The 16,717-nt window shown below is 32.1% G+C and overlaps 3 protein-coding genes and 1 long non-coding RNA gene across 9 annotated transcripts; 2 read left to right on the top strand and 2 right to left on the bottom strand.

Annotated features, from left to right (window-relative positions):
- Window positions 1-2,693: 2,693 nt before the first annotated feature.
- On the top strand, window positions 2,694-3,762 carry LOC106341118 (high mobility group B protein 10-like). 2 transcript variants are annotated; one of them, XM_013779936.1, is made up of 3 exons: window positions 2,694-2,737; window positions 2,851-3,287; window positions 3,375-3,762. In XM_013779936.1, exons 2-3 carry the CDS (start codon window positions 2,955-2,957, stop codon window positions 3,543-3,545), a joined length of 504 nt encoding a protein of 167 aa, XP_013635390.1. In that variant the 5' UTR covers window positions 2,694-2,737; window positions 2,851-2,954; the 3' UTR covers window positions 3,546-3,762. The 2 variants fall into 2 exon arrangements, with proteins under 2 accessions (XP_013635390.1, XP_013635391.1); XM_013779937.1 differs by lacking the exon at window positions 2,694-2,737 and having other exon boundaries at window positions 2,812-3,287.
- A 5,039-nt stretch (window positions 3,763-8,801) lies between these two features.
- LOC106337699 (probable magnesium transporter NIPA2) lies at window positions 8,802-11,936 on the top strand. Of its 5 annotated transcripts, none has more exons than XM_013776834.1 (9): window positions 8,802-8,945; window positions 9,614-9,839; window positions 9,925-9,981; window positions 10,408-10,498; window positions 10,576-10,736; window positions 10,817-10,944; window positions 11,020-11,157; window positions 11,232-11,324; window positions 11,406-11,936. In XM_013776834.1, the coding sequence occupies exons 2-9, from the start codon at window positions 9,710-9,712 to the stop codon at window positions 11,604-11,606; spliced, it is 999 nt and encodes a 332-aa protein (XP_013632288.1). In that variant the 5' UTR covers window positions 8,802-8,945; window positions 9,614-9,709; the 3' UTR covers window positions 11,607-11,936. The 5 variants fall into 5 exon arrangements, with proteins under 5 accessions (XP_013632288.1, XP_013632290.1, XP_013632291.1 ...); XM_013776836.1 differs by lacking the exon at window positions 8,802-8,945 and adding an exon at window positions 9,084-9,165; XM_013776837.1 differs by lacking the exon at window positions 8,802-8,945 and adding an exon at window positions 9,218-9,354.
- A 1,460-nt stretch (window positions 11,937-13,396) lies between these two features.
- LOC106340849 (ATPase 5, plasma membrane-type-like) lies at window positions 13,397-14,310 on the bottom strand. The gene is made up of 3 exons (XM_013779680.1): window positions 14,140-14,310; window positions 13,857-14,036; window positions 13,397-13,622 (listed from the first exon to the last, which is right to left on the bottom strand). Exons 1-3 carry the CDS (start codon window positions 14,308-14,310, stop codon window positions 13,611-13,613), a joined length of 363 nt encoding a protein of 120 aa, XP_013635134.1. The 3' UTR covers window positions 13,397-13,610.
- An 85-nt stretch (window positions 14,311-14,395) lies between these two features.
- On the bottom strand, window positions 14,396-15,804 carry LOC106340850. Its single transcript, XR_001269526.1, has 6 exons — window positions 15,719-15,804; window positions 15,455-15,630; window positions 15,204-15,278; window positions 14,787-15,128; window positions 14,632-14,701; window positions 14,396-14,547 (listed from the first exon to the last, which is right to left on the bottom strand). It is a non-coding gene; the product is annotated as an uncharacterized LOC106340850 (long non-coding RNA).
- Window positions 15,805-16,717: the final 913 nt, after the last annotated feature.

The following is a 16,717-nucleotide window of genomic DNA, read 5'->3' on the forward strand; positions in this document are numbered from 1 at the left end:
TGTGTGAGAAAACGCATTCAAGAACGCTAAATCGTGTATTGGGCAGAGATAAATAGAACTTCATGTGTACATATTTCTGGTCTTGATGTCTAAGTTGATGATGTTAATTGGGGTGCTGAAGACTGAAGTTGACACTGGAGAAATCATGGGATTATGACCAGCATTTTCATGGATGGAGTCAGTTTCAAAACAGGAACTTGGGTTCATGAGAAGAATAATGACAACAGAAGCTACAACAACTAAAGGGTTGGGAACTAGAGCAGTAAGGATCAGCAATGAAGAGAGAATGAAGAAAGAGACGAGCTGTGCAATTTCTATAAAACCGTTTGTTTTCATTTCAAACCAAATAATTATGTTCCCCACACTGTCTCTCTCGACTGCACGTATGATTTCAGTTTCTATCTTTAACTGTTTTCAGTAGACTTGGCCAATAGTACGAACACAAAAAAAAATTAATAATTTAAATAAATTTAGTGACTAACTCAATATTTACAAATTCAGAATTAAATAAAGCCAATTGAAAATTTATAATTCTCAAAAGTGAATTAAGAATTTCCCAGAATTTTAATCTCTATGGAGTTAACCCTAAACTTCCATTTTTTTGTTAAAACTGGATGAGCACTTAATTGTTTGTTTCAAACTGTTTGTCAAACAAATTACAAAAATCTCACCTTATGAGTTCAATAGGCCAACATTTTAAACTAAAATAAAATGAGCACTTAGACACAAACAAATAAAAACTAACTATAGATAGCCTACAAGTTTAAAAAAACTTAAGAAAATATTAGCATAAAAATAATTCACTATTGTAAACAAGTAAAGTTGTGAAACCATTGTATGATAGTACACCCAAATCACACCAATTAAGTTCAAACTCACATCCCATTAATATATCATTCAAAAGATAAAAGAACATCAATTATTTAGAGGCTAACAACTACAAAATATACACAACACAAAATTAATTAATACATCAAAAGATATGTTAACATAATACATTGCAGAAACACCATTGTTCGACTATTTATGATTGGTTGTACATTTAACAAAGTTTTACATCAAAAATTATATATGTAAGATAAAAAAAATATTTAGATCATGGGTCTGATTAGTTGAGTTGTAAGTGCAGAAATTTTGTTGTAATAATTTAGTTTGTAGTTTTTAGTGACATAGTTACAATTTTTTTTAATATATAAAATATTACAATTTTTAAACCGCTGATATATATATATATATAGGGTTGTAAATTTAAAGTGCATGATCAATCAAATTATTCAGAAACTAATGTGAAAACAACATTTATTAAAAAAAGTCAAGTGAATTGAAGCATTTCTACAATGCAACCAATCAAACACATAATTAAAATTTAACCAATTTTGGTTTGTTTTGCTCATCACCTTAAATATAATTTTCAAAACAAAATATCAAAAATTTGGATACTAAAATTTATGAGATTCATATGATTAAAAACAAATATTTTTAAAAAATTATAATTTTATTGCTACTTATATTTTATAATAGATTATAATATTTATATATATCAAAATAAATATACAAAATATATAATAAAATTAAAATTTAAACAAAAACCTGGGCGTAGTCCGCGCCGACCCTAGTATATAATATTAGTTTTACCTCAACCGTCACTCGATCATTAACTTTTGAACTTGTCCTATAGTGTTTGTTCATTTGAGCTAACGCCACTCAATGTGATAATTGTTTTTATTTTAATCAATATATATATACATGGCTAATTTTGTTCAAATACAAAATTTATTCACATGTTAATACCGAAACAAATCTATCAACTGATTATATTTAAAATTTTGCCAAAAATGACTAAAATGTATTCAACATCTCTATTACTAATTCTTTACAGATTAAAATTTATTTATTTATATATGCGACTATTTGTCACATATCTAAAATCTTTAACAAAAATTTAAATATTTTGATTTAAAATAGTTGCATTATTTCACTTAAAATGAAATCAGCTTTACTAAGAAAATTCAATATATGTATATATAAAGAATATTCTTAGTCAAATACAATATTAATCACTTGACTAATTTTTCGATATCAACAAAATTTATAATTATATTTTGAAATATTGCCAAAAAATCATTAACATATATTAGATATCTCTATTACTATATGTAGATTTAAATTTATTTATTTATTTATATGTTGACTATTAACTTAGTTCTACCTTTTTAACACAATTTTGAAATATTTAGAATTAAATTAGTTGCGTTATTTTTATTTCAAATGAAATTATGTTTACTAAAAAAAATTAAGAATATACGTATAAGGATAAATCTTTTGGTCAAATACAAAAATAAATCATTTGACTAATTTTTCGATACCGACAAAAAATTATAATTATATTTTAAAATTTACCAAAACCATTAAAAATGTATTCAATATCTCAATTATTATTCATAGATTTTAATTTATGTATTTATTGATACGAAGACTATATAAAATAGAAATGAAGTCATTCTTTGGTGGAGATAAACCAAAAAGTGTATATACTAGTCTCTGATATCAAATTTGAAGAAAACATTGCATTGCTTTCCCTTAAATTAAACCCCAAACATGCAAGTTCAAACAGTAGACAAAAATATTTCTAACCTTCTTGTCACCCAAAAAAAAATCATGTCGACCGATGAGACTTTAACTGATTCGCAATTTCAGCTGGTTCCCGCTTATGGCTCTTCTTCAGACAACATGAGAGGTCCGATAATAATAATTATAATAATCATTTTAATTTATAATAATCATTTTTTTGTCTAACTCTGAGAATAACAATATAAATCTGTTCTCCCTTTTTTTTTTCTGTTTTTACAGAAGAAGATGTGAAGCGCCTTGTCGAGGACGGTGTACATGACAAAGGTACTCAAGTTTACATGCAAGCTGTCTAATTAATTGTATTAGTCTTGAGATTTTTCGTTATGAAACTTTCAGGCATACAACTTGGCTCCAAGATTGAAGGGATCATCGATGGGAAGTTTGATAAGGGCTATCTTGTGACCATAAAGATGGGATCACAGGAGCTCACAGGAGTGCTTTACCACTCTGCTCCTCCCGAAACTCCTCGAAGACGCAAGAAGAAAGCAAAACTGTCTCATGTGTATTCTTTGCGCCCTAAGTTCCCCAGAAGCGGCTATAACTTCTTCTTCTCCGAGGAGTACAAGAGGCTTAAGGCTGCGTACGCTGGGCAGGAACATTACCTAACCAAGGAGATCGGGAACAATTGGAGGAACCTCTCTCCATCTGATAGAGAGGTAACGAAGTAGAAATCTCTCTTAAAACATAAGGAATGATATTTGTTTTAATGGGGTTTTGTTTTCTTGAATGATTTATCAAAATAGGGTTTTCAAGAAAAGGGGGCTGAGGATATAGAGAGGTACAAGAGAGAGATGGCTGTGTACAAATCCTTCGTTGATTCTTTTGCTGCGGGAAGTGTTGCTGCGACTGATAATGCTGTGGCTAAGGCTGAAGCTGCGGATGAAGCTGAGGATGAGGCCGAGGCGGGTCTCTAGTTTGTCTTATCTGCTTGCAACTTTCTTATTTTTCAGCATTTTATAATTTAATAATAAGTTGTAGAGTTGGCCAGAGATTTACATGCATGTAATATTTGCCAACTTTTACATAAGTTGTTGTCTTTCCTTTGTTCTTGTTTTCTCTGTTTTGCAACTTCTGGTGTGTCTCTCTCTGTTTTTCGGTTTCCCTTCGAGAACTTTTAATTTAATCTTAAGTTATTTAACTTTCTTAGTTTTTTTTTGCAATTTTTCTTATATTTTTCTATTAACATCAATTTAATTTATTAAGACATGATCTTAGCCATAAAATATGCATCCTGAATTAAAATGGATACAATAATGAAACGCATAACAAAAACTGAATATGAATATTATAAAGTTTCTGAAATCAGTGGATTACAGATTTTAGTGTTTTTTTTACATTCAAATAAAAGGTTTAAAGGCTTGTAAATCCACATATGTTGTTAGAATCCCAAACTATGCAATTTTTTGAAGATTATATGATGCAAAATTTATCGAAGGTTCCAGAATACTGTACGCAGAGCCGTTCGTTGTGGTCGTCTGCTGCAAAGAGAGCATGCCCATCGAGAATGTCGTACATGCAGAACGATCTGTTGATCCAAGTGTTTAGGAGTGCTTTTTATCGTGGAATCCTTATCCGTGTAATTGTTCATCAATATTGCATATGTTGGAGGTAGTTGATCATCATATGTAATAGAATTGAATATTATATGATGATATGATGATGGTACTGTGTTATCCAATGTTTGAAAAAATGAAGAGATTTTAATGTTTTCATGAACATATCTAACACCATATCCAACTCATTCTTTTTTTTTAGGTTTCTAAGATAGAATAAGAGTGTTATATTTTCTTCCATTTATATAGAATAAGAATGTTATATATTCTTCCATTTATAGAAAAAAAACTATTTTCTTTTATATTTAGAAATAAATCTAACATTCCTCTAGAAATAGAAGGAAATATAACATTGAATACATTGAAACAAGATCTTATCTTTATTTTGTCCTATCTTAGAGATGAGTTGGAAATGTTGTAAGCATTTAAACATATGAGCTTATAATTTCTGTTAACATCAATTTAATTTATTAAGGCATGGTGTTAGCCATAAAATAATACATCCTGCATAAAAATGGGTACCACAGGAGTGATTTGTTATGATGTAGTCGTAGAATTTATACTGTAAACTGTAAAATTTAGTATGTAAAATTTTTGACGTAGTTGTTCATGTATCTAATATAGCTACAGAAATTAAATGGAATATATATATATATGCCTATAACAATATTTATCTTTAATTACAATTTTGAACTAATTAATAATAAGAATTGAATTATATTATTAAATCAAAGGTACGATCCCATCTAACATTAGTAGCCTCTCCAAACTATAGTATTTTTATATACAGCCAGAACTCTACAACTTAATAGTCTCAAAACTATGATAATTTATTAATTTTATAAAATTATTAATTTAAAAATTCTTTAATTTATTTAGATTTTAAAGATATTTTATCTATACAATAAAAATTATTTCACGATATTATATATTGACTAAACAATTTAGATTTTAATTTCATATATTTTACTATATTATTTGATATATTTTAGGTACCTTAAATATGTATCATAGAATACAAATGCATTTTTATATGTAATTCGAGAAAATAACATCACAATATTAAAATGAAAATAAAATTGAAGATGAATTCATTATAAAATTAATATATATATATATATGTTTATTTATAATTTATATATATTAATTATTAATTTATAGTCTTAATAAGATCTTATATTTACCTATGTAGTTTTAAAATATTATTAATAATTTATCGAATTATGTCATATTTTACACTGGTTCCACTGAAAAATAGAATAGAGAAATTTATTAATTTATCGAGTAACCATTTATAGAGTTTATACGTAAAATGGAAATTCATATCATTGATATGTTCCACCATCTCTCTTTATGATCCTTTCATTGTCCTATCTTAACCTAAGAAGTAACAGCTTCATGGTCTTCTTGTGATTGGGTATATTCTTCTCATCTGAATTTTGGATAATGTACATAGGAGATAACAATTTCGACTGGATAGTCCCATGATATAAATTGCAACTAGTCCGTCGGGCTCCAGTATCTTGACCACTCCGGCGGTTTACCGAAGGGATTATTCAGTGGTAACTTGTAATCACTAAATGGTGATCACAACCAGATATCAGGAAACTTCCCAAGTATTTGTTGCCCCAGTCCGCAGATTCAATGACATGTTTTCATTAATTATGGTTAAGATTTTTTCCCCAGTCCGCAGATTCTTGTCATTCGTTCTAACGAGTTCTATGTGTCAATATTTCCTCCTATAGATTCTTTGAGTTTTACCATACTTCAAAACATTTGACATTCATAAAACTATTTCATTGGAGTCTTGCCAGCAAATTACTTTGTTGATTGGAGTGCAATATCATCGAGTTTGTAGGACTTCTAATCTCAGAATACTTACTATCATAGATTGGTATGACAGAACAAAGGAGTGAATGTGGAGCTGGTTGGGACAAAACTATTGATGTCTCTCGGTTTTCTCAAGGAATGTTTTTGCTCAACATGTCAAACAACGTTTTTACATGTCACATTCCGCAATCAGTGTCAAACTAGACTAATCTCCAAAAATTGGATCTCTCTCAAAACTGATTGTCTGGCAAAATTCCGCTAAAGCTTAGAAAACTCATGTTTCCAGCACGGATGAACTTCTCTTACAACATATTTGAAGGTTCAATACCACAAGGCACTCAGATTCCAAGCCAATATAGTTCTTCTTTCACAAATATGTCAAATAATCTCGATTGTGCTGTGTGCCTCTCCAAGAAACACAAGATAGAGGAGGAGAAGTAGAAGAAGCAACAAAGCAAGATCAAGAAGACGAAGAAAAAATAATCAAGCATTGGGTTGATCTGTAGCTGCAATAGCCTATGTGCATGGTGTATTGTGTGGATTGTTAATATCCATATTCTTTTTGTATTATGAACCAATTGACTCATTAAATCGGCCATATTTTTATTTCATATAGACATGTCTGATTCATGGAGATCTTTCATTACTATCTTTAGACCATTTCTAATGTATTTTGTTATTTTTCTCTGAAATAAATAAATTCTATAATAGAAATGAAATTGATTCTTAAATATTTTTTAAAAATAGTGATTTTCAAATATATAATAAAATATAGAGGAATGCTATTTTTTCTCTAAAAATCAATTTTTATTTTAGAAGAAAAAATATAAATGGATTGGAGTAATTTTAACTCTAAGGAGAGTGTATTGAACCGTGGATTTTAAATGTTTGCACGGATTTAAGAAGATCTAGAGGTTTAAAGTGGTTCAGAGTAAATCTCGTTGATATAGGTGGGATTTACAAAAACCAAAAAAAAACTGGTGATTTTAATTGAGATTTCCTCTCAAATTTCAGAGTACTTTATATCAGTGGTATTTTGATTTATTTTCTTAAAAACGTGAAGGGTTGTTTCGTTGGTTTGGTAATTTCTTTGGTTGGGGATTTGATCTTGTCGATCAGAGCTTCTATGCTTAATTTCTCTGTTACTTTCTTTTGCTCTATAAGTTTGGTTCTAAATTCAATATTAATGACAACCCTTTCTACAAAAATAGTTACATCTTCACGTTTTGGTTTTGGAATGATAGATCATTCAAAAAGACCTATTTATGCTCTTAAAGCAAGAAAACGTAGCTCTAGCTCTCTTCTGTTTTCTAGTGGAAGGAAAGAACCAAAGCACCTATCTATTACCTTAGTTTGCATATTTGGAGCAAATAGTCTTAAGATGTACAAAAGAAAAAGTAGTCTCACATAAGAATACTTTCTAAAGCTTTTGAGCATTGATTCAGTCATTACATATCCCTGCAACAACAAAAAACAGTGATTCCATACATAAACCCTTTCAGCTAATTAGAAGAAACTTCTAACAATAAACACGGAGACCTGAATCAAATTGACATTAGCAAGCGTCCCTAGGAAACCTTCAGTTAACTTCATGCTTTAAGCTTTTAAACACTTCCCCACCACAAATTTTTTTAGCCTTCTTTGTTAATTCCATCAACATAAAACCGACAATAAATGAGTGATTTTAAACCTTATGTACGTTTTAACAACATCAAAAGCATCATATCTCCTCACAACAACAATTGTTGATCCAAGAATCCCTTTTATAAAGAGTGATAATCGTAGATATGGCATAATGGTATTCGTATTGCAAAACTTAATTCAAATCTCACAAAAGCTCCATTATATACGGAAATGGGCAGTACATGCGAGACGACGCCACCTTGTCGGAAACCCAAATCGACATCAGTCCTGACTGTCGTGCTTGTGAGAGCAAAGTGCAGAGAGACATTGTCAAGATTTCTAAATTAGGTGTACGAAGAGGAATTTACTCGAAGGAGAGACGTTGGTGGGCTCGTATCATTCAGGGATGTTGATTGTAATTTTCTCTGGCTAATTTTTAATATTAATATTGGATCTTTCCAAATAACAACTATAGAGGTGTGATTTCTATAACGATGGTTTTGACTTAAAAATGAAGAAAAGCTTGCATAAAATCCTCTTCATAGATTTCTCTTTTCAAATTTGCATTTCTTTGAATAACAGGAGATTTGATTTGGTTTTTATAAAGTACTTATTGAATAACAGTGGATTGCAAGCCATTTCTAATGACTCTACTCAAATGTCATATTCAATAACACATGATTTGGGATTTTTTTTAGAAATCATTAGTTGAATAACATGAGATTTTGAAATAAAACTAAAACACTTTAAAATTCACAATTCAATACACCCTCCTAAATGTTACTAAAGTGGCAAATATAGTGGTGGGTTGGAGATAATGTTAAATATAAGCATCATTTGCCTGATGATATCTATTGATATATCAATCGCCTCCATGTTGTTTTGGGATTAATATTTTAGTGTCGTAAGAATTTGCTATGCAAAGATTTTATGGAAACACACAATTTTATAATTGTTGTGGAAAATTCTGTTTGTCGGAATTGGTGTTTTTTTCTTTTCTTTCTTGAGTATAATCAGAGTGAACAAAAGTTCTGAATCAAAAAAACTAAAACAGTTGAACAGAAGGACCTAAATGTAAAAGGTTGTAAGTAACTCTAATGTGTTAGTTGTTGTAATATAACGAGTGTTGTTTGGTTTGTTTCACATGCTCCCATAATTTTAGTTACCTTTAAGTATCTCAATCTGTCTCTCTTCGGATTCACCTCCACAAAAAAAAAACCCTAAATTTCACAATTCATTTCAAAAGGAAAATCACAATTACGTGTGAGACTTGAGATTTTTGTGTGTTGGTGTAGGAAAATGAAAAAGGTGAGATGCGAAATCGAATATTCTATATTGCTACTTAGATTTTTTTTTTTTTTTTTTTTTTTTTTTTTTTTTTTTTTTTTTGTAACTTACTTAGATATTTTTTGTTCCTCCCTAATGGTTAAAATCGCGTGTAAAAGTTTTGATCTAAGTCCTTTTCTTGCCTCCGTTACTGAGAATATTTTTTTTTAATCGGAGGACAAGTAAATGTTAGTTTGATGTGGTGAGCAAATGTAACGTATAAAAAGCTAGTTTTTTCTCCCATTCGTGTAGATTCATGAACAATCCGTGAACAGATCCTTAGATTTTCTGTTTCATAAGGCATCTTTTGATTTTTTGTCTAGATTTGTCTCCTTCCTTGCTTCCATTTCTGCGTTTTTTTTGTATTATTCTATTTGTTGCCATTTGTCTGGTTATCAATTTTTTTCTGAAATTTTTATATTTTTCTTTATCAGTATCTATAGTTTCATAAGATTTTCTCCTTTTTAGAATCTATTGTTCTATGATTGGTCAAGTCAATTGCTAAATATTTCAGTAATCGTTTCGGAATATATATATATATATATATATATATATATATATATATATGAGTCGTGTTGATTCTTGATTATAAACATAGATTGTTTGAGTGGGACTACTCTCTTCTGATTCTTCTTTGTTTTTGTGTGTAGAGACAGTAAAGCTATCTGGGAGTGGAGCCTTCATCTCTAAGAAACCTGAACTCATCTGAAATTTGTTTAAAAGCAAACTATAAAACATCATAAAAGATGGAGGAGATGTCACCTGATAATATACACGGACTCATTTTAGCTGTGTCTTCCAGTATATTCATCGGTTCTAGCTTCATCATCAAGAAAAAAGGTCTCAAGAAGGCTGGTGTCAGCGGACCCAGAGCAGGTTCTGACTTATAGACTCTTGCTCTTCAAAATTTACTCTTATTTGTTTAACTGATCTTTCTTCTTCTTCTTCTTCTTGATCACAGGGGAAGGAGGGTATGGGTACTTATGTGAACCCTGGTGGTGGGCTGGGATGATAACTAGTAAGTTCTGATCAAAATATCTAGCTAGACATGTTTATGAGTTTGATCAGAAGCACATAACTGATTCTGATCATTATGAGATGTTTGAATGTTAATAGCTTTGACATAATTGATGCTGATCAAAGTTAAATATTGTGTGTGCTGGGGACGTGATTTGGATCTCTTTATTACCAAGAGAATGTCTATTATCTGATGATTAGTCAACAACATTTACATTCGTGGTTTCTGTTTATAACCATCAAAGTTTTGGTTTTATACTGAAACATCATGATTCCGTATGACAGAACTTATGATAGCTTGGATTAGTAACATCATTAGATTGATCTGAACCACACATTTTGTAATAATCTGGTTCATTGTAAGCCGTTTCTCCGGGAATAAGGAGATAAGCATAGAGTAATATGATTGTTACGATCTTAATTGCAGTGATTGTTGGGGAGATAGCAAACTTTGCAGCTTATGCATTCGCACCTGCTATTCTAGTGACACCTTTGGGAGCGCTAAGTATCATTTTCAGGTATCTGTATCCACTATGCCTAATCTATCTTTCTTAAACCAACAAAGTTTACTGAAAACAGAAACCGTGGTATGCAGTTCAGTGCTGGCACATTTTATTTTGCAAGAGAAGTTGCATATGTTTGGTATACTTGGCTGCGTCCTCTGTGTTGTTGGATCCACAACGATTGTCTTACATGCACCTCACGAGCAGGACATTGAATCAGTCAAGCAAGTATGGTACCTTGCTACCGAACCAGGTATACAAAAAGTTGTCAAACAACATAGATTCTCGAATTAGACTGAAACATGTTATATATTGTTTGAATGTCTTGACCAGGCTTCCTTGCGTACTCTGCTGTGGTGATAGTTGTGGTACTTGCTCTAATCTTCTACTACGAGCCGCGTTATGGGAAGACGCATATGATAGTATACGTTGGGATTTGCTCATTAATGGGTTCTCTTACTGTAAGTTTCTTCTATCTATTTCTTGAGCCATCTCATAGTTTTTTTTTATGTAAGTGTCTCTGTCTCTCTTGTTAGGTTATGAGTGTGAAAGCCGTGGCCATCGCCATAAAGCTGACGTTTTCCGGGATGAACCAGTTCAAGTTCTTCCACGCATGGATCTTCATCATAGTAGTGACCATATGTTGCCTTTTGCAAATCAACTACTTGAACAAGGTAACAACAACAAGAAGAAGATCCAACATTGTTCCCAAAAAAAAAAACACTCAAGTTTGTTTTCATCTTTGCAGGCCCTAGATAATTTCAACACCGCAGTCATATCTCCAGTGTACTACGTTATGTTTACAACGTTCACCATCTTAGCTAGTATGATCATGTTCAAGGTAAAGATGCTGAACTGATCATATACTAAAAGACTATTATTTGTATCTAAGGACATCATCATCATCTATTTATGGTTACAGGACTGGGCTTCTCAGAGCGGATTGCAAATTGCCACCGAGCTATGTGGCTTTGTGATCATTTTATCAGGAACATTTCTTCTCCACAAGACAAAAGACATGGGAAACAGTGCCAACACACGTGGGGCCACGTCCCAGTCCCCTAGAGAGACTCCTGTGTTTATCAACTCAGGTTCCACTCGCAGTTCAAATTCCAGTCTCTAGCCTTTTGATTCTACAATCCTACGGCTAAGATGGTAGATCATCTGACGGCTTAGAACGAGGCAACATAAGTAACAAAAGGCCAAAGAGAGCTTTTTAAAAAAAAAAATGAAAAAACAGAGCAAATGGGTTTCAAAGGTATACTCTGTTTTTGAGGAGGGGAAGGTTTAGAGAAAAAAATTGTTAGGGACAATATTTGATTGATTGCTTAACGTTATTTTTATCTAAATTTGTTTCTCATATGAGATACTAGGGGTTTTCCGGCGCCGGTTTTCTAATATTAGTTATGTTTTAAAGTCGACGGATTAATTATAATTATAATTTTTATATGAATTTGATATTTAGGCTTTTCACTGCATATTACGTAGCATTTATATAAATATGTTAAAAGTCATTGATTAGAGAATAATTGGTTCATAGCGGAAGCCGGAAATCAAATACAAAACCAATGAAGCGAACATATGTTAATGAATAGGTATGTGCACATTTATCCGAAACCGAAGAACAGAACCGAACCAAAAAAAAGTTCAGTTCGGGTTTGGATCCTACCAATTATCAAAGCGATCCTATATTTCTAGAACCAAGGAACCTGAACCTAACTGGAACCCAAATTTCTAAAATAAAATTTATAGACTTATAAATATCAACTATATTTTGTTTTAAAATAATAAAATAATTCAAAATACTATTTAAGATCTGAAATACCCGAAAACTGAATTACCAGAATAATTTTGCTAAACCATACCAATTTTAAATTAATCTGAATTATCTAAATTTTTATTTGAAAACCTGAAAATCTGATATTTAATCCAAAACTCGAATTTTATGACTTTTTAACCCGAATTAACCAAAAATCCGGAGCCAAACGGGATCTTAATTATCTCGGATATTATCCGGTTCATAACTTTGTTACCTGAACAAATCGAAGACAAAAAAAAAAATCAAACCAGAAACGAACGAAATTTTCTTAATACCCTAACATATCCTAAATGCTTAGGACCGAGAACCGAATGCTTAGGACTAATCATGAGACTTCCCAAGTCTGCCATCTTTCCATTTTAAAATGTCTTTTAAAACATTATAATTAATTGGGTTTGATTGTAACTGATTTTTGCGGTCGAATTAAAACAATCTTACAAAAATAAATAAGCCAAATCTTAAGGAAACAATTAGCAGTCTAGAAGTCAAGTAGTGCATCACACTGATGCCCCTCTGTCTACCATAGTTATACAATACTCATAAATCTATGATCTATATATGTTACGCTTAAAAAAAAGATGAAGAGGAAGCTAATATCTGTATATTTTATTTATGCAATACCAAGTGTGTGTATATATATATTTATATGTATGCACGTTCCTCTACTCTACCGTAATGAATTCATTTCAAAACTGTTTTTATTTTCAAAATATATAATAGATTAATAGAGTTAATAGTTCTAGTTAAGGTGGTAGATTATAGTCCTAGCTACATCATTCACAATTTACAAATTGTGGAATATGTATATAACTCTGGCAAATCAATTTTTTTCTATGTTTAAAGTCACTTTTACTTGACCTCATCCACAGAGGTAGAAAACCACATACTCTCAAAGTTACCGATCTGAATTAATCACCGGACTTGAAACGTAGAGCAGAGCGAGCAGACCAGTTCCGTCTACGCCAATGACTACGCCAGTTCCGTCTTAAGTCGCAGTTAAGCTTGGTTTCATCAGTCATGTTGCGTTTAGCGGCTTGCACAACTTGTGTCGCTGTAGCCATCTTGGCCTAGCTCTCTAGATTTGGGTTAGTGCCGATCAGGATATAAGTTAACCCACATATCACAAACGGGTTTCTTAAGTCGCAGTTAAGCTTGGTTTCATCAGTCATGTTGCGTTTAGCGGCTTGCACAACTTGTGTCGCTGTAGCCATCTTGGCCTAGCTCTCTAGATTTGGGTTAGTGCCAAAGAATCTTCTGGCGAAGTTATAAGCAATGGCAAGGTTCTTTGGCTTTGCTGTCTGAACAAAGCTAATATTGCCTCTGGACGACAAATAAAAAAATGCAGGAAAAACATTAGGAACCACACATATCACTGGAGAAAGATAAGCATCAATGAAGTAAAATCAAGCTGGTTAGGAAAATCATTCTCAATATTTGTAGAGGCCAAAATCTGTAACATCTACTTCAACATTAATGAAGGAGCTGTCGTAAACAGAACTCAAGCTTTTACACAGATTAAGCACTTACGGAATATGATTAATGTTGATTGGATACCTTGTTTTCAAGAAATTTTAACCACGCTTTTCCACTCAAAACGTAGCGGGTCAAAAACTTGAGCAAGTCGAGAGGGATGTACATTGCGAGGTATAGCCAGATCACTCCAGCCCATCCCCAATCGGCTCCTTCTATCTGCGCAAAACTCCAGTTCGCGTAAACAGCTATCAATGTCGCCACCTGAGAGGGTATACAGAATACACGGCTATGATACTTGTTGTTATGTTTTCATGAAAATAATTTAAGTGGAAGCATTTGTTATACTATATATATACATACATACCAATTGAGCTATGACAAATGCACCAAGTAAGAGAAGACCAGGGGATTCGACGTAGGACCAGCTACGGGACCTGGTGACGAAGATGAGAGCCTGACCTGAGATGCTAACTTGTAGATACAGAGCAGCCATGATTTGTTCAGGACGTTGACTCAATGGTCTCACACCAAACATGTTCTAAGTAAACCCTCAAAAGAGTTAGCTTTTTGAACTGGCCTAGAATTAGAAACTGTGAATAAGAGTATGTACCGAGAAAACAATCAGTGTCTATCATCGCCCAGAAGAAAACGACAGTCATCAAGGCCTGGTAGCCTCGAAACATGACTCCAGTCGAGAATATTTCTATGAGTTTCCAGCTATCTGGCTGTGGAGATGGCTTCACGTTGTCCTTTGATATTGTCATGATTGCTCCTATAAGGCGCAATGATTTTGTTAGCTTTTATTAAAAAAAAAATCACTACTAAATGCAGTAAATACTCTATAATGTAACCTCACCATTGTTTAAGATTGCTATGAAAGGCGTGAAATCAAACTCCCATAGGAGAGCAATGAACATGAAGCCAAACTGCACCATGTTACAATAGCTTTAGATTAGGATTGCAACCATCAAAACCAAATGAAATCTTGTGCTATCTACTAAGTATACTTACCACAATATGTATCGTGTTTGAAACCGCATAAATCGACACAGAAAGACGATGTCAAGATTTGAATTAGTGTCTCTGTGTAAAACTTTATGAAAGTTTTGACTCACAGTGTAGTTTTTCATTCTTTGGAATATGGCTCTACTGGTAAGAACTGCACTGATGATAACGCTCAGTCCAGGTTCTGTGAGAACAATATCAAAAACGCCTCTTGCAGCATCATTAGGACCAGCAACAGCTATACCAAATATCCGCCTTTTTGAGAGCTGGGGTATCATTCACACCATCTCTTGTCATACCACATATGGTTCCTTTGTTGCAGCCTACTAACATTCTCGTACTTATGCTCTGCAAATGAACCATACGATATAGACATAGAATGTGTGGTAAAAGATATATAGCCTTTTGCTTAAGTGTATGTACCTGGAAAGACTTCTGCAAATCCATCAGCCTTTTTGATCAGCCTTTCTAGGGATGTACTCTGGGTGTTTTTGAAGTCTGCATTTTCCGGAATCTCATTATATTATTAATTACCCTCTTGCAATAATAAGCAATTACAAATTCCAAAAAGACCGATCTAACGTCGGAGTAGATGATGATCAATCCAATAAGAACATCAATCACACTGATTCCATTCATATTTTAAAAAAATCTTAATCTTAATCTTAAATTACCGCCATAGGCTTTGGGGAGCTTGGAACAACACATCGAAGAGTTTTCCATTTCATCAGCATAGACAGAAAGGCAAGACCGCCGCGCTGCAACCACCCCCGCGCAAGGAGATCTTAACTTCTGGTTTCAGAGAATGTTGAACCAGAGGAATCTAGAACGTTCAGTATTCTTCAATTAACTGAGGCCATATATAGTAACCAATGTAAGTTATCTGAAAGAGATAAAAAAAAATTGGGAGAGGGAATAAGTTGAAGAGAGTTGAATACTTTCTCCTTAATTGTAGAGGGCTGGAGATGTGTAAAGGTGGTAACGATTTGTTTACCAAAGCAGGTGCGACAGAGATCGCCAAGAGTCTAAGACGACAACTTTACATAACTTGAGCTTTATTTTCTGCTACAGCACATAGAACATGGGCTTGTAAATAAATACAAAAAGCCCAAATGAAAAAACGTAGAGGAAACGAAAAAAAGTTGATTTCGTCGAGTGTTTTGGTGTACCGACACGTGTCGAATAACGCCCATCCCTCTTTGCTGAGCTGGATAGCCTAAGGAGAGAGACAACTCTCCTTTATATATATAGACTAGGGATTAACCCGGGCTACGCTCGGGATTTTTACTTTTTTCCAATTTAAGTTGTTAAATTATTTATATTTAGGTTATGATATATATTTATATAAATGTTAAGATGCATGTCATAATTAAAAATTATTTTTAAATTTTAACACGTTAAATTAACATATTTTTTACTATTTAAATATTTTTTTGTAATTTTGTTGGCTATCTAGTTATCATATTTAGCAAAACTATATGTTGAGTGTTGGAATAAATGTTTTAGATATTTAATTAAACTGCATAGTATTTTCGGATCGACCACATGCTCAACAATCGATCGATCCGTGAAAAGATGGTCAATCTCCTTGGCCAGGTAATTACAATTTTAGCTAAAATATCTTTGATTTTCAAATATTAAGTATATAACTATTCTTTTGAATATTGTTTTTTGAATTGTATTTTTTGATTAAATTATTGTATTATAATGTTTATGTAAATATTTTTGTGATGTTTGAATTTGTGCTATTAGTATACTTAACCTAGATGATATTGATGTTTAACAATTTTTTTTTTCTGGAAATAGAAAATAATGATATATCAAAACGTATCTAATACTTGTTAAATGATAGTATAATGTAAATTACATCCATTATTTGAAAATAACCATTTGTTTTTTTATTATTTTTTTTTTTAAATCAGAAATTATTTTTATTT

The sequence above is a fragment of the Brassica oleracea genome, chromosome C4 (genome assembly GCF_000695525.1).
Source record: "Brassica oleracea var. oleracea cultivar TO1000 chromosome C4, BOL, whole genome shotgun sequence".
In the NCBI taxonomy this organism is placed as follows: Eukaryota; Viridiplantae; Streptophyta; class Magnoliopsida; order Brassicales; family Brassicaceae; genus Brassica; species Brassica oleracea.